This window comes from Sapajus apella, unplaced genomic scaffold (assembly GCF_009761245.1).
Source record: "Sapajus apella isolate SASKATOON/1434 unplaced genomic scaffold, GSC_monkey_1.0 scaffold147, whole genome shotgun sequence".
Classification (NCBI taxonomy): domain Eukaryota; kingdom Metazoa; phylum Chordata; class Mammalia; order Primates; family Cebidae; genus Sapajus; species Sapajus apella.
Window position 1 is genome coordinate 2,009,524 of NW_022437087.1, and position 18,076 is coordinate 2,027,599.

Below are 18,076 nucleotides of genomic sequence, written 5' to 3' on the forward strand. Positions count from 1 at the left end.
GTTAAAACTGCAGTAAGATACCACTACGTACCTACTAGAATGGCTTAAAAACAAAAAACAAAACCCCCCAATCCACCACACACACAAACCTGACAATACCAAGTACTAGCAGGGGTCTGAGACAACTGGAACACTCACACATTGCTCATGAGAATGCAAAATGGTACACCTACTTTGGAAATCAGTTTGACAGTTTCTTACAAACATGCACGTATCATATGACCCAGCAAACTCACCTCTAGGTGTTCATCAAAGAGAAGTGAAAATGTAGATTTACACAAAAATGTGTAAATGAACGTTTATAGAACTTTATCCCCAAACTGGAAACAACCCAGATTGTCTTTCAGCTGGTAAACGGGTGAACATCTATCCATATATAAAGCCAGTTCAAGGAAGAAACAACATTTTGTTGTTTCAACATTTGCTGATTCACCCAACAGCATGCATGAAGCTTCAGTGTAGATTGGTAAGTGAAAAAAGCCAGACCCAAAAGACTACATGTTATGTGATTCCATTTCTACGAATTTCTGGCAAAGGCAAAACTATAGGGACAGAAAATAATAAATGATTGCTAGGGGTAGGGGTAGGAGCAATTGACTACAAAGAAGCAGGACAAAAGAATTTGGGGGTGGAATAGAACTATTATGTAAGAAATTGCTGCTAGATACCCAACTTTGAATTTGTCAAAACCATTAGAATCCACTGAGTTAATTTCATGGGATGTAAATTATAAAAACTGTCACCCAGGATGTGGGATTGAAAAGAAAGGAAATGACCTAAGTAACTTTGGACAAGTGTTCAGACTGGCTACTATAAAGCTAAAGATAAAAATAATTATATATGAACATTGTACTCTAGTTTGTAATTTTTTTCACTGACAGAGTTATGTGTTACCGGTTCTAAACTATGAGTATAATAAGGTTGAACTGAGAAAACACAGTGTAAGTAATGAGAGCCAGGCCTCTATCAGTGAAATAAGTTACAAATAAGAAAAAGATGCAGATAGCACTATTCACAATAGCAAAGATATGGAATCAATCCAAATGCCCATCAATGATAGACTGGATAAAGAAAATGTCATACGTATACACCATGGAATATTACACAGCCATAAAAAGGAATGAGATCATGTTCTCTGCAGGGACATGAATGGAGCTGGAAGCCATTATCCTCAGCAAACTAATGCAGGAGCATAAAACCAAATACTACATATTCTCACTCATAAGTGGGACCTGAAAAATGAGAACACATGGACACAGGGAAGGGAACAACACTTACTGGGGCCTGTTGGGGGAGGGCAGTGGAGGAAAGCATTAGGAAGAAGAGCTAATGCATGCTGGGCTTAATAATTAGGTGATGAGTTGACAGGTGCAGCACACCACCAGGGCACATGGTTACCTATGTAACAAACCTGCAAGTTCTGCACATGTACCCCAGAACTTAAAATAAAAAGATGCAGACTATAATGAGACCTACGGTGCTGAAATAGTGTCCAGGGTTTCAGCATGAATTCATAGATACACAAAAAAAATAGATATGTGTGTGTGTGTGCGCGCGCGCGCGCGTGCGCACACGCATTCACAGGTTAGTGTATATACTTTGTATACGTGGACAGTTTAATCAGAGATGGAAACTATAAGAAAGAACCAAGAAGAAATGCTATAGATTTAAAACACTGTAACAAAAATGAAGAATGCCTTTGACAGGCTTATTAGTAAACTGGATTCTGCTAAGGAAAGAAATCTCTGAGCTTGAGACTACCTCATGGAAATCACCAAAACAGAAAAGGGGAAAAGGATGGAAAAAAATTGAGTATGCAAGAACTGTGAGACAACTGCAAAACATGTAACATACATGTGATGGGAATTCCAGAAAAGAGAAACAGAAGAAATATTCAAAACAATAATGCTTGAGAATTTCTCTCAATGTGAAACACCAAACCACAGATCCAGGAAGCTCAGAAAACATCAAGAGGGTAAATGCCCACAGAAAAATTACATCTAGCCACCGAAGTTACAAACTATAAAAAAAAAAATCAAAGATGAACAGAATATTCTGAAGGAACCTAGAGAAAAAAACCACCTTACCTATAGAAGAGTCAATATAAGAATTACATCCAACTTCTCAGAAATTGTGTAAGCAAGAGGAGAGTGGAGTGAAATATTTAAAGTGTTGAGAGAGGGGGAAAGCACCACCATACAATACTATTTTGCCAAAGCGAAATGTTCTGTCCTAAGCCATGGAGGCTAAGTTTGGCAGCACACCAAAATTATAACTTGACATTAGACGTTAAAGCTTGAAGTGAGTTTCAGTTTTTTGGTTCCTTCATTTTTGAAATGGCAAGTTACCTTTATAGGTTGGGACAGTGTCCAACTTTCCTTTTTTAACTTGTTGTCTCTCCAAAGGCCGTTTATGAATTAAAATCCCGTTTATAGGTAGTACCAAGATCAATCTTCCCTTGTTTTGGTTTATACTCTTCTGGCACATGGCGAGGCTGTTTATTTCATAAGGACAATAATCCGACCTGAAATATATAAATTTGAACCATAGCCTCACAAGTTCTTTTATTTCTAATTATTTCAATGAAGTACAGAAAATGTCAAGGCTTTTTTTTTACTTGAAAAGTCTGAGAAGGTAATTAAAATGGTAATAGTTGATCAACTACTTGAAATAAGTAACTGAATTTCTTATAAGGTCCTATCTAGTGATTAAATATCTTGAGAAAAGTAAATATATCAGAAATCCTAGTTTTTAAAACATCATTACAATAGACCTCAGTAAATATTATCCTTTTTTTTCTAACCTGGAAGGAAATTTCAGACAAAATTTACTAAACCTGAAAAGTTTAGAAAACATATTCCCCCTGAGTCTACTTTGTCAAAGTCCTTATTCATCCTCCTTAAGACACCAGCAAGCTATTTTGGCATACTTTCTTTTTGAATTCTTTCTGTTTTCTCACTTATTGTTAAATGATTAGTAATTCTGGTCTTTAGACATAAATCACATTCAGATTATAGATGTGAGTGTTCCTCATCTTTGGATCTCCCAGAGGTCCTTGTCATGGATGGATGCCAGATGGTAATGTAGCCAACCTGGGCACTATATAACATTATGTGACAGATGTAGTACTGCAGACACTGAGGTAAAAACTAAGGAATGGAGAAGGCTGTCAATTTTACCTTATAAATATCTCTCAAATCAAACTACTTTTCTCCACATCTGATCACACTTAAGCTGATTAGATGGTATAGGTTCAAATCCTGGCTCTGTCATTTACTAGTTGCAGGACCTTGGATAACTTCATTAACCTGTTTATGCCCCAGTTTTTCTTTTCTTTTCTTTTCGAGATGGAGTCTAGTGCTGTCACCAGGCAAGAGTGCAGTGGCGTGATCTTGGCTCACTGCAACCTCCGACTCCCTGGTTCAAGTGATTCTCCTGCCTCAGGCTCCCGAGTAGCTGGGACTACAGGCGCATACCCCCTTAGCAGAGATGGGGTTTCACCATGTTGGCCAGGATGGTCTCGATCTCTTAACCTCGTGATCTGCCTGCCTCGGCCTCCCAAAGTGCCCCAGTTTCTTTATATATAAAATGGGACAGTAATATCTTCTATATCACAGAATTGTTTTAAGGATATACACACATGCTTTGAAGACTGCTTGGTACACAGTAAAATCAACATGCTAGCTACTACTATTACTACTCCAAGACTTTATGGGTTGCTTTTTTCTTCTGGACTATACTGCACATCACTCATTTTATGAATAAACTATCTTGTATTAATCAATATTGGTTGCATACATCTGTCTAAGTTCCCTAAAATAAACCAAAACCCTCACTGAATTCTTCTTCTATATACAATATAACTTCTTAGGCTGATTTAACTGTTTTCTCACCCCCTCCATTTCAATCTGGTTTCCAGGACTGCCACTTCCCTAATACAGCTCTAAGGTTCACAATGTCTTCCATGTGATTAGATTCATCAAACATTTTTAGTCCTTATCTTACTTGACCTCTCCAACAGTAATTGATATTATTGTTCACATTGTTTCTAGGAAACTTTCTCTTCCTGGTTTCCTGATTATTTCTTTCCAGTCTCCAATAGAGCTTCATCTACCTCTACTTGGTCATTAAACAAATGTTAGCATTCCTCAAGACTTGGACCTACCTACACATTCTTTTTTTCATCCACTGTTCACTCCTAAGGATAACTCTTCTACTCCCACAGCTTTGATTACTACCTAGATCGAAATAACTCTCAAATTTACATCTCGGCTTAGACCTCTTCTTTGAGCTCCATACCAGTATCTACAATGGTCTCTTGAATATTCATTGGCAACTCAAAACTTAACATGCCCCAAATCAATTTGCTATTTCCTCTCAATAAATATGGTCCTTTTTGCTTGTTCTGTATTTATGTGAATGCTATCATCATCCTTTCAGATGCACAATCAGAAATCTAGCTCTCACCCTTTATACCTCACCTCTCTCCCTTATATAGTCCATCATCTACTACTGTCACTTTTGCCTCATAAATACCAAATCTAATCACCTTTCTTCACGTCTATTATCACCATAATATGCAAAGTTTTTAAAACAGCTCTTTTGAATCACTTTAATAGCTTCCTAAACTCATTTACCCACATCCACTGTAGTTCCCCCTCCAATCTTTTCTCCACATAGCACCTGAAGTAATAGTTTCCCAGGTAAATCTGATCAGGTCATTCTTGCCCTTATCTCCATAGTCTCTTCCTTACCTCCCTACCTCCCCCATTCCACCCTGCACCAAAACAACAACAAAAAAAAACAACAGAAAAGAAATCTTCATGGTTTATTACTGTAAGGACATAGACAACACTGAACATGGCTTAAAGGCTCTGCCTGGCCTCCTTCACTAGCCTCGGCTCTCACTGTGCTGCTTCCTCTTGCTTTCTCTGCCCTTTGACAATTTCTTACTTTCCATGCTCCTTTCTGCTACATGCTACTCTCTTTCTCTGCTTGAAATGCATTTCCTTCCCCCTCTCAATCCAGTTTATTTAATATCCTTCAGGTTTTGACTCATTTTTCCTATTCCCCTGATGAAGTCACTCTTGTTCTGGCTGTCAAGGTACCTGTGCCTATCCTTCACAGATTTCATCACTGTTGCAATTTTAGACTATTTTGAGTAATGTTTTTTTGATTGCCATCTCTAATAAATTGTAACATCTGTCAACACGGAGATCATGACTGCTTTTGCTCAACACTGTATACCAGGTGTCTAGTATAGTGCTTGATACTTAATAATTTTTTATTTAATGGATGAAGAGTAGCAGAAATCACATAGCTCTGCTTTTCAAGACATCAGAGTTGTTCTTTGCTCTTCCGAAATAGGAGCTAGAAGGGAATAGGCTAAAATGCACTCCGGAAGTGGGAGAATTAGGAAAAGAAAAGTGGAGAGAAAGCTTAGAAGTCTCAGTCTCTCTGGTTAGACTAGTTATGTGTTAGAAAGTGTACCTCCAAACCCAAAGCAGGTTTTTATGGAGTAGTAGAGGGTGAATGCAATCATGCTCCTCTGATATATCCTAAAACATTTGATGTGTTTAGGATCCTACTCCTTCAGGGCAGACTTCCTGCCAACTTTGGCAGTCATCTAACTGAGCTATAACTGTACATAAAGGGTCTCAAATCTTGTACAAGTTCAGATACCTCTATATACAGTCACTTCCTGTACTACAGAAAGGTACAGAAAGTTTCTTTGTTTATACAGATAAATCCACGCTCTACTGCCTAGTCAACACAGTCAACATGAGGGAGTCAAGCAAGAGTTTTGAGTTCCTGGATTATGACTCTTAGAAATACTTTTAGCTTCCCAGTTAAAATACAAAGAAAAGATCCAACGTCTTACGAAGTGAAGAGAGGACAATTTAAGAAACAATTTTTTTAGTTTTATTGGGACTTTAACTAAGGCATACTTGAATAGGTCAACTGGGGAAATCCAGAATTGAAATGCAACTGCCTTTTAAAAGGAAGATATGGCAGGTTAATTTTCTCAATCTTGATATTTAGAACTGCTTAAAAGCAAAATCTTTGTTCAATAAATATAAATCTTGTAAAATTTATTTCAAATCTCTAATATGAACCATTAAGGCATCAAGAAATATTAATAAAGTGAAGAAAAAATAACAATCATTCTCATTTAATCAATCTCAACCAGTTATTTAACTTCTTCATCTCATTTATTATAACCTATAATTATCTTATTAATGTGATGTTTTTATTTCTCAACTTTCCCCCAAGACTGTAAACTACAGTAAAGCAAAGACCTTCTCTGTTTCATGCTCCATGTCATCCTCAAGACAGCAGTCTAGTTCCTGACCTACTGCACTAAATCAGTGGCAACAGAATTACCAGCAATGCTGGTTAGAAATACAGTTTCCTGCTGGGCACGGTGGCTCATGTCTGTAATCCCAGCACTTTGGGAGGCCAAGGAGGGTGGATTGCCTGATCTCAGGAGTTCAAGACCAGCCTGGGCAACACGGTGAAACCCCGTCTCTATTAAAATACAAAAAATTAGCCAGGCATAGCAGCATGTGCCTGTAGTCCCAGCTACTCAGGAGGCTGGGGCAGGAGAACTGCTAGAACTGGGGAGGTAGAGGTTGCAGTGAGCTGAGATCGTGCCACTGCACTCCAGCCTGGGTGACAGAGCGAGACCCCATCTCAAAAAAATAAAAATGCAATTTCCTGGGACCCACTGGCTCTTTTAGATGGAGCTCTGGAATCTGCCATTTTAACACTTCTAGATGGCACTAATGCACACCAAAATCTGAGGACTAAGTAAAATCTTCCATCTTTGGAAGAGCCCATACACCTACAGAAGTAACTAGATTCACCAAAATATTATTACTGCAACAAATGGCTAAAATGTTAAAAAGAGAAATATCGGACTAAAAGTTTAAAAGTCTCCACCTTTGTTATATAAATAGAATGAGCTCCATCTCAAATGAAATGAAAATAGCTAACGCCAAAATCTAAAGCTGTTACAGAGCATTTTAAAAACTCAAAATTATAGCAACATGATGCCTGAGTTCCTTGAAAGCAGGAACTTCAACTTGTGAAAGGAAAATAAATCTTAGGGCCCCAAAATCACTAATGGAAGGGGAAAGTCAAGTAGGAACCGCTTAGGGCCAATCTGCCTCCAATTCTATTCAGAGTCACCACTCTGCTCACTGAGATAAATGCATATCTATTTGCCTCCTTTGGAGGGGCTAAGCAGAAACTCAAAAGAATGCAACCATTTGTCTCTTATCTACCTGTGACCTGCAAGCTCCCTCCCAGCCTCCAGTTGTCCCGCCTTTCTGGACCTAACCAATATTCATCTTACACATATGTTGATTGATGTGTGTCTCCCTGAAACATACAAAACCAAACTGTGCTCTGACCACCTTGGCACACATTATTGGGACCTCCAGAGGCTGTGTCACGGGCATGCGCCCTCAACCCTGGCAAAACAAACTTTCTAAATTAACTGAGGCCTGTCTCAGGTATTTGGGGTTCACAAACTTATTGACATTTTTAAACTTAACACCAAGATTGTACCTCGAATATAGTATACAATTAACAGTTTAAATAATGAGTAAACCTTGTACTTAAGCCACCTAACCCTCAAAAATACAGAGATCAAAAAAGGTAAGTCCAAACGAAAAGTATAGGCTCAGAGATCCAAGACGGCTGATTACTAGCAGCTCTGGATTGTAGCTTTCAGTGAAAGCGCAGAGAACGAGGACGCCACACTTTCAGACAAATTTTTCTTCCTCACAGACCAGGAGATTCCCAGCGGAGGAGCCCCTACGGGTCGCCAGCACGACTCTTGTGGCCAGCGTGGCGATTCTTGGTGCAGAGTAAAGGGGACTGGGTCCCCTTTTGGTCACGTTTTGAGCTCTGGGAAGGCAGAGTCACCTATTCAGCTGATTGAAAAAGGGACTCAAGAAGGAAGCCAGACCGGAGATTCCTGGGCAAAAAAGCACCAAGAATCTTAACACTGCTGTTTTGGCCGGCACAGTGGGTTGCTCAGATTCCGGGCGCTGGGAATCAACAAGTTGGACGTCCACTCAGAGACCTAATTTGAAAGTCGGTAATTACAAAGACGACAGGTGGATAAATTTACAATGATGGAAAGAAACCAATGTAAAACGGCTGAGAATACTCAAAATCAGAATGCCTCTCCCTCTACAGGAGATCACAGTTCCTCATCAACAAGGGAACAAGGCCTGATGGAGAACGAGTGTGTTCCATTAACAGATTTAGGCTTCAGAAGGTGGATAATAAGAAACTTCTGTGAGTTAAAAGAACAAGCTCTAGCCCAGTGTAAAGAAACCAAGAACCTTGAAAAAAGTTTTGAAGAAATCCTAACGAGAATAGACAATCTAGAGAGGAATATAAGTGAATTAATGGAACTGAAGAACACAATAGGAGAACTCCGCGAAGTATGTACAGGTTTTAACAGTCGAAATGATTAAGCAGAAGAAAGGATATCAGAGGTCGAAGACCAACTTAATGAAATGAAACAAGAAGACAAGATTAGAGAAGAAAGAGTAAAAAGGAATGAGCAAAGTCTCCAAGAAATACGGGACTATGTGAAAAGACCTAATTTACATTTGATAGGTATATCTGAATGTCATGAAGAGAATGAATTCCAGCTGGAAAATATTCTTCAGGATATTATTCAGGCAAACTTTCCCAATCTAGTAAGGCAGGAAAATACTCAACTTCAGGTAATACAGAGACCACCACAAAGATATTCCTCAAGTAGAGCAAGCCCAAGACACATAATCATTAGATTCACCAGGATTGAAATAAAGGAGAAAATTCTAAGGGCAGCTAGAGAGAAAGGTCAGGTTACCCATAAAGGGAAGCCTATCAGACTCACAGCAGATCTCCTGGCTGAAACCCTACAAACTAGAAGAGAGTGGGGATCAATATTTAATATTCCCAAAGAAAAGAATTTTCAACCCAGAATCTGATATCCAGCCAAATTAAGCTTCATAAATGAAGGAAAAATAAAAATTTTAGTGAACAAGCAAGCACTCAGAGATTTCATCACCACCAGGCCTGCTTGACAATAGCTTCTGAAAGAAGCACCATACACAGAAAGGAACAACCAGTATCAGTCATCCCAAAAACTTACCAAAAGGTAGAGTATCTCCATAATGAAGAATCTATATCAACTAATGGGCAAAATAGCCAGCTAGCATTAAACGACAATATTAAACTCACAAATATCAATATTAATCCTAAATTTAAATGGATTAAATGCCCCAATCAAAGACACAGGCAAATTGAATAAAAAGTCAAAACCCATCGGTTCGCTGTGTCCAGATCCATCTGATAAGCAAAGACACACAAAGACTCAAAACAAAGGGCTGGTGGAAGACTTACCAATCAAATGGAGAGGGAAAAAAAAAAAAAAAGGGGGGGGGTGGGGTTGTAACTTTCGTCCCTGACAAAATAGACTTTAATAGTAACAAAGACTAAAAAACAAAGAAGGACATCACATAATGGTAAAAGGATCAATGCAACAACAGGAGTCAATGATTATATATATATGCACCCAATATAGGAACACCCAGATAGATAAGACAAGTTCTTAATGACATATAAAGAGACTTGGACTCCGGCACAATAATAGCGGGAGACTTTGACACCACATTGTTAATATTCGACAGATCAACGAGATAGAAAATTAACAGGGACATCTAGGATTTGAACTCAGACCTGGAACAAGTAAACTCAGTGAATATTTATAGAATTCTTCACCCCAGGTCCACAGAACATACATTTTTCTCAGTATCATATTACACCTGTTTTGAAAGTGACCACATAATTGGAAGTAAATCACTCTTCAGCATTTGCATAGCATTTCACAGACTTAAATGAAATACTGGTTGGCTGTTTGTTATTTTCTTCCCTTATTCCTTCCTGTCTCTGCTGTTAAGCACAATTATCGCCATAAAAGAGGTTTTTAATGCCTATTTTTAGATTGCATTCCAGCCTGGGCAATAGAGCAAGGCTCCTATTCTTTCTACCCCTTTTTCTTTCTTTCTAAAAAAAAAAAAAAAGTGTGACTATTCCAAATGTTGGCTTAAAAAATAAAAAAAGTTGTCAGTAAAAAGTAAATATGAATTTAAAGTTTGGAAACATAAAAAAAAAACGTATAGGCTTAAGAGGATTTTTGTCCATCACTCACTGAACAAATATTGGGTACCTACTATGTGCTAGTAGGCATTGTGTTAGTTTTCTGGAAATAGAATGCTGAGATAACAATAGACTCAGTTTCTGCTTTCATGGAACACTGAAACTAATCTAATGATAAATAATAGGAAGGTGCTTTGGGAACTTACTTAGGAGAATTTTACCTAACCTGAAAACTGGATGAAGTACCAGAGAAGGCTTTTTCAAGTGATAGTTGAGACCTACAGACTGAAGGAGCATTAGCTAGGAAAGGGAAGGAAAATTGCAAGTAGGGAAAATAGTATCTTGGACGACTCTGAGACAAGGGAAACCTGGCACTTTCAAGGAAACGAAAAATGGCCCATAGGATTGTTATAGTGAACCCCAAGTTTCTCTTCAAAGATTCAGTATGTCAGTGTGTTCAGCTCTCTTATTCTTTAACTCTCTAAAGTTTAACTTCCTTGTACTTCCAGTAAACAACCTTCTCCTCCACAAGTTCTAATCAATAGTTCACACCTGCTCTGCCCACCACCAGAAGAGCTGAGAGAAAAATAAGTAAAGCAAATAGTTACTGAATATTTACTTAAATGTAGTTATTTCTTCCATTTTATCACAGCATGCTCGAATTTCTTGCTTGGGTTTAAGACTCTGAGGTGGAAGAACACTGTCATACACAGGATATTTTTCCAAATATTCAGTAGTAGGGCAAAACACCCCAGAATTTTCATAAATTCTTGGGGTTCCATGTGGACAATGATGTCGCCTGTGCAAAAAATAAACTGAAAGATTATTTAACCTTAATAAACATTAAGTGTTGTAATTGCATTTTAATCAGAGACCTCCAATAAACTCACAATTTGTAAATTCTAGAGCTTTACTAAAAAGAAAAAACTCTTTCCTCTGTAATGATGTTTACAAAAACAATCAAATAATGGTCTATCCCTACATGATGTAAGCACAACAATTAATTGTCTCATAACAATTTAGTGTCTTGTAACACTATAGAAGCTGAAAATCTAATAGGGAGTTTCCCATGCTCATGTAGAAAGGTTCCACATACAATTTAGGTTTCACCTAACATGTGTATTCACATGATAGTTTGATTCAGAACAGAGCTACATAAGGAGAGAGTCAGGGCACAACATTTATTTTGCTTGCATGGAATATAATAGAGGCAACAAAAGATTGAGTTGTTAGGTGGCATCTTGATTTGCAAGGTGGTTTCCTAACTTGGCAGCTTCTTGACCTTTGAAGAGTGATTCTGGAGTCTAAAGCTCTGTTGCAATTTTCTGATTGTGGCAGAGGCAGTGGCTCCCTTGTCAGTCCTGTTCTGTGGTAAAATTTTTGGAGGTTCCTCCTGGAAGCTTATTTTGAAAATGATTTCTTCACTTCTTCCGAGTGAACTATATATGTATATATATATTCCTTATAAATTCCTTTTTGCCTAAACTAACCAGAGGAGATTATGTTATGTATAACTAACAACCTTGACCAATATATCACATAAGCTAATAGTATACAGCTATTTAAGAGAATGAGGGTGGTCTTTATGCATGGTCATTGCAAGATGGTGATACTGTAAATAGTAAAAAACCAGACTGTAGAATAGTATGCTCAGAAGATTCTCTTTTTTGGTTAAAAAAAAAATCAATGCATATGTAAAACAACTCTTAAAGAACATTTGTTATCTGTGGAAGATAGAATTATGAAAGCAGAGATATTTTTGCTTAGATTTTTATATAACACCTCATGTATTTATTGCATTATTATAAAATAAAGACAAAACCCTTAAAAAAGAAAACACAACCAAAAAAAAAAAAAAAGCCCAAAGTAAAATCAAACCATTTCAAGGGTAGCCCTCAACATAATGAAGACTGAATTTCCTAGCAGTTGAATGAGAAAGGAACTTACGTTGGATATAAATTAGAAAAAAGTAAAAATTTTCTCCTGCACGCCAGTCTGCAGATTGATACACCCAGTTAATTTGGTGATATTTTAATCTACATCTAATTACGAACTGTGTTTATGATGAGGCTATCAAAAAAAAAAAAAAAAAAAAAAAAAAAAAAAAAAAAAACTGCTCGCAACAAGCAGGTGTTTTCTTTGAAGGGGATTACAAATACGAAGGGACTGACACATTCATATGTATTTAGCAAATAATGATCTCATTCGTGGGTCAACAGTGAAGCTGAGGGAGGAGAAGACTGTGTTTATAGGTGATGGAAGGTTGTTAGGCAGGACTCACAGATGGATTCTAGGTTTGGGGTTGCGGGCGGGACTACGTACTGCCTTTTCAGTCAGGCGGATCTCAAAGAAGTGCTGCCTGGACGGGAATGGGAATATGGTCTAGCTGGGAAGACAGAAAGCTGGAGATGAAAGAAAGTGTGATATGGATTGCAGACTCAGGGCCTTGGGCACGGCTCTTTTTCACCTTTGTGGTGTGGGATGATAGGGTGGAGCGGGAGGAGATGCACTCTCCCAGTCGGATCACATCCCGCTACTCACCAGCCTTATATCCTGTCGCTGTTTCACACATATTATTTACCTGGCCCAGGTGGCATTTTACTTTGCATCCTTAATTGGGAATCTTAGAAAAAACGTTTTGCCCCCAGGTAGCCGGCGGGTGCGGAGTGAGTATTCGCGGAGCGGGATAAGTGGGGATGTCGCTGCACCCTCGTCCCTTCATCTCCGGGGACCGCCACTCTCAGGGTTCCCGAGGAGCCGGCTCCGTGCACCTAGGCCCTAGGTCGACTCCCAAGCCCCGGCCCCCAACTACACCAGCCATTTCCTACCTGCAGGTGCAAATCTGCCACAGGCACCAGCTCCTCATGCTCTTGCCTCCCACGGCTTCCTCCACGGCGCCTCAGCACTTGCAGCCTCTCCGCTCCTACAGCGCCCGCCATGGTCAAGGCAGCAGAGACGCACGGGGACTGACGCGGCGCGGACTTCCGGCGGCGTCAGAGGCGCAGGTGAAAGGTCGAGCGTCCGCCGGCCCCGCCCCCTGGCGCGCGGGCGTTCGGGACTCGAGAGCTCTCGGCGGAAGCTCTCACTGTGGCCGGGACCGAGAGGAGGAGGGCTTTCGGGGCTGCCGTAGCTGGTGAGTGCGGGCTCGCTCTGGGGCTGGCTTCCTCCTCGGCCAGCCTCTGGGCGGTGTTGGAGGACCCAGCTCGCTGCGGCTGTGTGGCGGGAACGGGGGGCTGAGGCCGATCACGGGCTGGGAGCGGCGGTCCCCGGAGTGTCACTTCCAGCCTGGGGCCAGGGCGATCGCCGGTCCGTGTGGACCCGGGAACCTCAAAGAGAACGAATCCGAGAACCTGCAGAAATGAAGGGCGTGTAGCGTAGAGGTTTTTCCTTTTTATTTAGAAAGGAATGAATGACCGGCAGTGCACCTGCTTGGACAATACGCACGTGACCCAAAACTTTGTTCGGGCTCCCTGGGCAGCAATAAAGCTGGGCATTTGACCTCGCACGAGGACGAGCGAGAGTGTCAGAATGAGGGGCTTGGGGGAAGACTGAAGAGAGGAAGGGAGTATTTTCTTCTGCATCTTCTCTCCCTCCTGCATGCCACGCTTCCTGAAGTACGTGGTCACTGGCCTGGAGAAGTTTACCCGAGCACTCCCTCACCGGCAGAGTCACTGGTATCACTGTACACCCAGCCCCCACGAGCTGCGTGATTCATCGCAGCCTTTGGATCCGAAAGGATGAGCAAACTCCTTAAGTATAATCGTGGTAGGATATTGACTTTAGTGTTCCAACTGGTCTTAGGCCTAGGTGGTCTATCTCATCAATAAGCATTCACTGGGTCTTGGTTTCAGGGGTTTGAGAAGCCTTGCCACCTACCAGCGTTTATTATTATTTTTTTCTTTGCCCCGACCTTTAGCCTCTGGGCCATTTGTAATACATATTTTATTTTTAGTCTCAGGAAGTAAGTAACCATGGTGCTCAACAGCCTGGATAAGATGATTCAACTCCAGAAAAACACTGCCAACATCAGGAATATTTGTGTTTTGGCTCATGTTGACCATGGTAAGAATCCTTTTTAAATGGCTTATTTTGATAAATAAGGGAGGTGTGTCTCTATGTCTCAGTGGAGTGAAGCTCTGGGCAGTTGAGGCTGCGGTTTGTTAAGAAGCAGGTCTTCTTTCCTTTAAAAGTTTTCTGTGGCGTTAGGAAAGCCTGCTTTGCTATAAAGCATTTGAAATGAACATGGTTACTTAGTGAGTAGCATTCTTCTATGTAGCATACCATGTTTTTTAAACCAGCACTTGAGTGTTTGTTTTTGAAATGGCTTTACATATAAAACATCTAGAGTCTTGACATAATGTCCTTGGAGTCTGTGGTAAGTGATCCTATTTAATTCGTTAGATATTTATCAAACATCTGTTAAGTTCAAGATATTTTGCTAAGTATGTCAGAAGGTGGAGATTTATGAGTAGGGCACCAGCTCAGCTGCAGAGGACGTTTTAAGGGTGAGGCAGAGCAAAATGAAACAAACATGAGAAAAAATTAGACTCTAAGATCAGGAGAACTAGATGATCCAGAAGTGGGGGGTTAAGAAAAAGCCTCCAACATAATTAGTATTAGAGATTACACTTGAACGGGGCTCAAGATGGCAAATGGAGATAAACATTACAGGTGGGAATGTGTCATCAAGGGGAGAAGGAAATTTATGTGGTCAAAGCCCAGCACATGGGAAAGACAGAGATAGCTAACGCATGGTGTATGTGCTTCTGACAGATACTGCTGTAATTCCATAGCACTCTTTCATACTAAGCCGCCTCTTGATTTCAAACCTCTTCGTAATTTAGGTAGCCACAGCAAAGTGATGGGGATGGGCATGTGAAATAAAGCCTGTTTCCCGTCCTGAAGGTGAAGGACTAGTCGTCGAGGTGAAGAAGCAGACTGAGTCATATCTCATAGAGCTACTCATGCCAGCTGGGAACTAGGTTAAGAGTTAAGTGCTGCAGCTCGGAGATAGACAGCCTGAGTTCAGATCTCCATTTTTAAGTTATGTACTTTGCCTTTTTGAGCTTCAGTATACAGCCTCTGTAAAACAGGATGAGAACTATACCCACTTTATAGGCGATAGGATCAAATGTGTTAATGAGAGGGAAGGTAAAGCCTTCACCATGAAAACAATCATTAACATCTACTATTAGGCAGTAGGGAGCCTTTGGGGGAAAACAGAGCAGGGATGGTGCAATCAAATAAAACATTGGAAAGATTAGACTGGTGGACACACTTAGGGTGGATCCAAAGTCCCAGGTTAGGTGGCTGTTGTCGTTGATATAAAAGCTGAAGTGAAGTGAGTATGGAAACTGAAAGACAGTGGATCACTTTACAAGTGAAGCCAACAGAGAATGAGTTTTAGTTCAAATCCAGTGAGTAACCCTGCCTCCATGAGTTTTTATAATTAAATGCTCGAATTTTGAGAACATAGAGGCTGATAAAACGGTTTTATTATTTATGAATTTAATCCAGTGGAAAGTCAGTAGGGTGTAACAAATTTAATTTACTCTTTAAAATTATGTTAAATTGGTACTATCTTAGAAAACCTGTGATTCGTTTATTCAACAAGTATTTTCTGAAGGTCTTCTGTATAACAAGGCTTGTCCTGGTCCTGGGGATACTGCCATGAATAAAGCACAGTTCCTGCTTGCTTGATAATTTTAAGGAGGTATATACTTGATGTACTTAGAATAAATTCAGCTTTATTGAGTAGCAGAAAAGTGATGCTCTAGGATTATATGCTAATACATACTTACATGGCAGACAGATAACACACTGTTAAATATCTTCAGTTCTCCTACTGATTGGTCTCTGGTTTGAACTATACAGAGATTCCATAGCTTTGCTGAAGTTCCTAACATGCAATAAAGACTTGTCTTGAAGGAAAAAAACCCTTCTTTGGTTACTCCAACCGAGTCGTAGTAATTATGCATACCCATGACATGCTTTAAACAGAATCACCTGTTTATACCACACAAAATTGCATAGGCTTTAGTTGTATGTAGTCTGTTTAATAAAGGTAACTACAAATATATACAGAGATTCTTTTGTTATAAAGTAGACTCCGAGGTTTAGATTTGGCTACTAGGTTTCACTGGTTGTTACAGTATAGTATATTGCAAACAGTAGGGCTATACTGCAAACAGATATGAAGTTCCTGAATTTCTTTGATGAATAGGTATTAAGACAGTTTAACTAGCAAATGCCAACTGAGGCCGTACATGGGGAGATATGGCAGAAGAGTATGTTCGGTTTTTTATTGATGATGTTTTACTCAGTATGCCTTTCAGAGACAAAAATTATTGCTGTCTTTTTGTCATTCTGTGCTGTCAGGGGCATAAGTTGATACACATGGTCACGGTTCTGGATAAGGGATAAGTGATATAGTAATTGTGATAAACTTCATTAAATTCTTAGAGGGCAAATTATTGTAACTATAAAAGTTGTCAGATATTCTATATTTTGATTATTTTTGTGGTTTGCCTTGTCACATAAAAGTGTGTGTTTTTCTCTATATAAAGTCTGCCTCAATTTCAGAAACATTCTCTAAGAGAAGTTGATTGACAACTTTTCAGATGAGGTTGATTAGACCCACAGGGTTGGAGATCAGATTGCAGCATTATTAGAGTGCTAGCATCTGTGTCCTTCCAGATGATACCCTGTTCAAAAGTCTAATAAAATTCTTTTGTCTTTTGTCACCTAGCATAGGTAAATAGGAAATCTTTACTAAACCAATTCTTATGACCAGATTTTAAATCTGTAGGTATGATCCATCCCATGACCCCTTTTTAAAAAGACATAGATTCGAATTGATGTTGCTCTTTTATTTTAACAGGAAAAACTACCCTGGCTGACTGTCTTATATCTAGCAATGGAATCATCTCCAGCCGTCTAGCAGGCAAGGTATGTTATTATTTTATAAATACTTGCTGCATTTCTGTTATAGCTGTCAATAATGTAATGAACAATTTTATATGTTCTTTAACGATCCAAAAGGGTATAAAACATAGTTCTTGCATCTAAAAGCTGCCAATTTCTTTTGCAAGCTAAAATTGCTGGTGAGAAAAACAGTTACTTCTATATTGCTTTGTATTGCTTTATATTAATATTTTATAAGTGGAAAAGTGAGTTTTTGCAATAAGCAAATGATACACAATTGTGGAAGATTTCACATGGAAAAAGATTCTTTGTAGGTGAATAAGTTGGGTGGTTTGAAAAAGACAGAAACGCTATCAGGTGATGAGAATAACACAGATTAAGTCTAATTTGTGTGTTGTGCTTTGAGTGGAGCATTTGCCCACAAACTAGTGAGAGAGAAAATACACTGGCAGAGAAAAATGTATAAGATTACAGAAGACCTTGCAAGTTAACCTAAGTATCAAAGGAAAGCTGCTTACACCTGAGGATTGTGATGAAAATAGTGGGTTTTTTGAAACAGGAACTCACTCTTGCCCAGGCTAGAGTGCAGTGGTGTGATCATGCATGGCTTGCTGCAGCCTTGACCTCTTGGGTTCAGGTGCTCCTCAGCCTCTCGGGTACCTGGGACTGCAGGTGCATACCACCACACCTGGCTAATTTTTTTTTTGTATTTTTTGTAGAGACAGGGTTTTGCCATGTTGCTCAGGCTGATCTTGAACTCTTGGGCTCAAGCAATCCTCCTGCCTAGACTTCCTAAAGTGCTGGAATTACAGGTGTGAGCCACCACATCTAGCTTGAAAATAGTGTTTGAGGAAATAAAATTAAAGAGATCCTTATTTGTAGCTATGAGTTGAAAGGGCTTGGAATAATTTACTTGGCAGTAAAAAAATAGAGATATTCGTTTCCGTAATGAATTTAGGATATGATTAACAGGGCTTATCAGGTG

The 18,076-nt window shown here is 39.5% G+C and overlaps 2 protein-coding genes across 13 annotated transcripts in view; one reads left to right on the plus strand and one right to left on the minus strand.

The window, feature by feature from the left end:
- LOC116541002 (stabilizer of axonemal microtubules 1-like) overlaps nucleotides 1-13,148 on the minus strand; it is a 72,380-nt gene extending 59,232 nt beyond the window's left edge. For 3 of the 10 annotated variants that reach the window (XR_004264689.1, XR_004264687.1, XR_004264686.1), the window contains exon 1: nucleotides 12,996-13,140. Coding sequence is in view for 3 of the 10 variants with exons in the window: in XM_032264828.1 (XP_032120719.1) it covers nucleotides 2,326-2,524; nucleotides 10,787-10,966; nucleotides 12,996-13,033 (417 nt within the window). In the remaining 7 variants the exon portion in view is untranslated. Of the gene's footprint in view, nucleotides 1-1,343; nucleotides 2,525-10,786; nucleotides 10,967-12,995 lie in introns of those variants that run through there. The other 7 variants (XR_004264688.1, XR_004264690.1, XM_032264829.1 and 4 more) reach the window with 6 other exon arrangements.
- Nucleotides 13,149-13,167: 19 nt separating this feature from the next.
- Nucleotides 13,168-18,076, plus strand: part of EFL1 (elongation factor like GTPase 1) — a 125,121-nt gene continuing 120,212 nt past the window's right edge. For all 3 annotated transcript variants that reach the window (XR_004264683.1, XM_032264824.1, XM_032264825.1), the window contains exons 1-3: nucleotides 13,168-13,300; nucleotides 14,120-14,229; nucleotides 17,048-17,115. Coding sequence is in view for 2 of the 3 variants with exons in the window: in XM_032264824.1 (XP_032120715.1) it covers nucleotides 14,139-14,229; nucleotides 17,048-17,115 (159 nt within the window). In the remaining variant the exon portion in view is untranslated. The remainder of the gene's footprint in view (nucleotides 13,301-14,119; nucleotides 14,230-17,047; nucleotides 17,116-18,076) is intronic.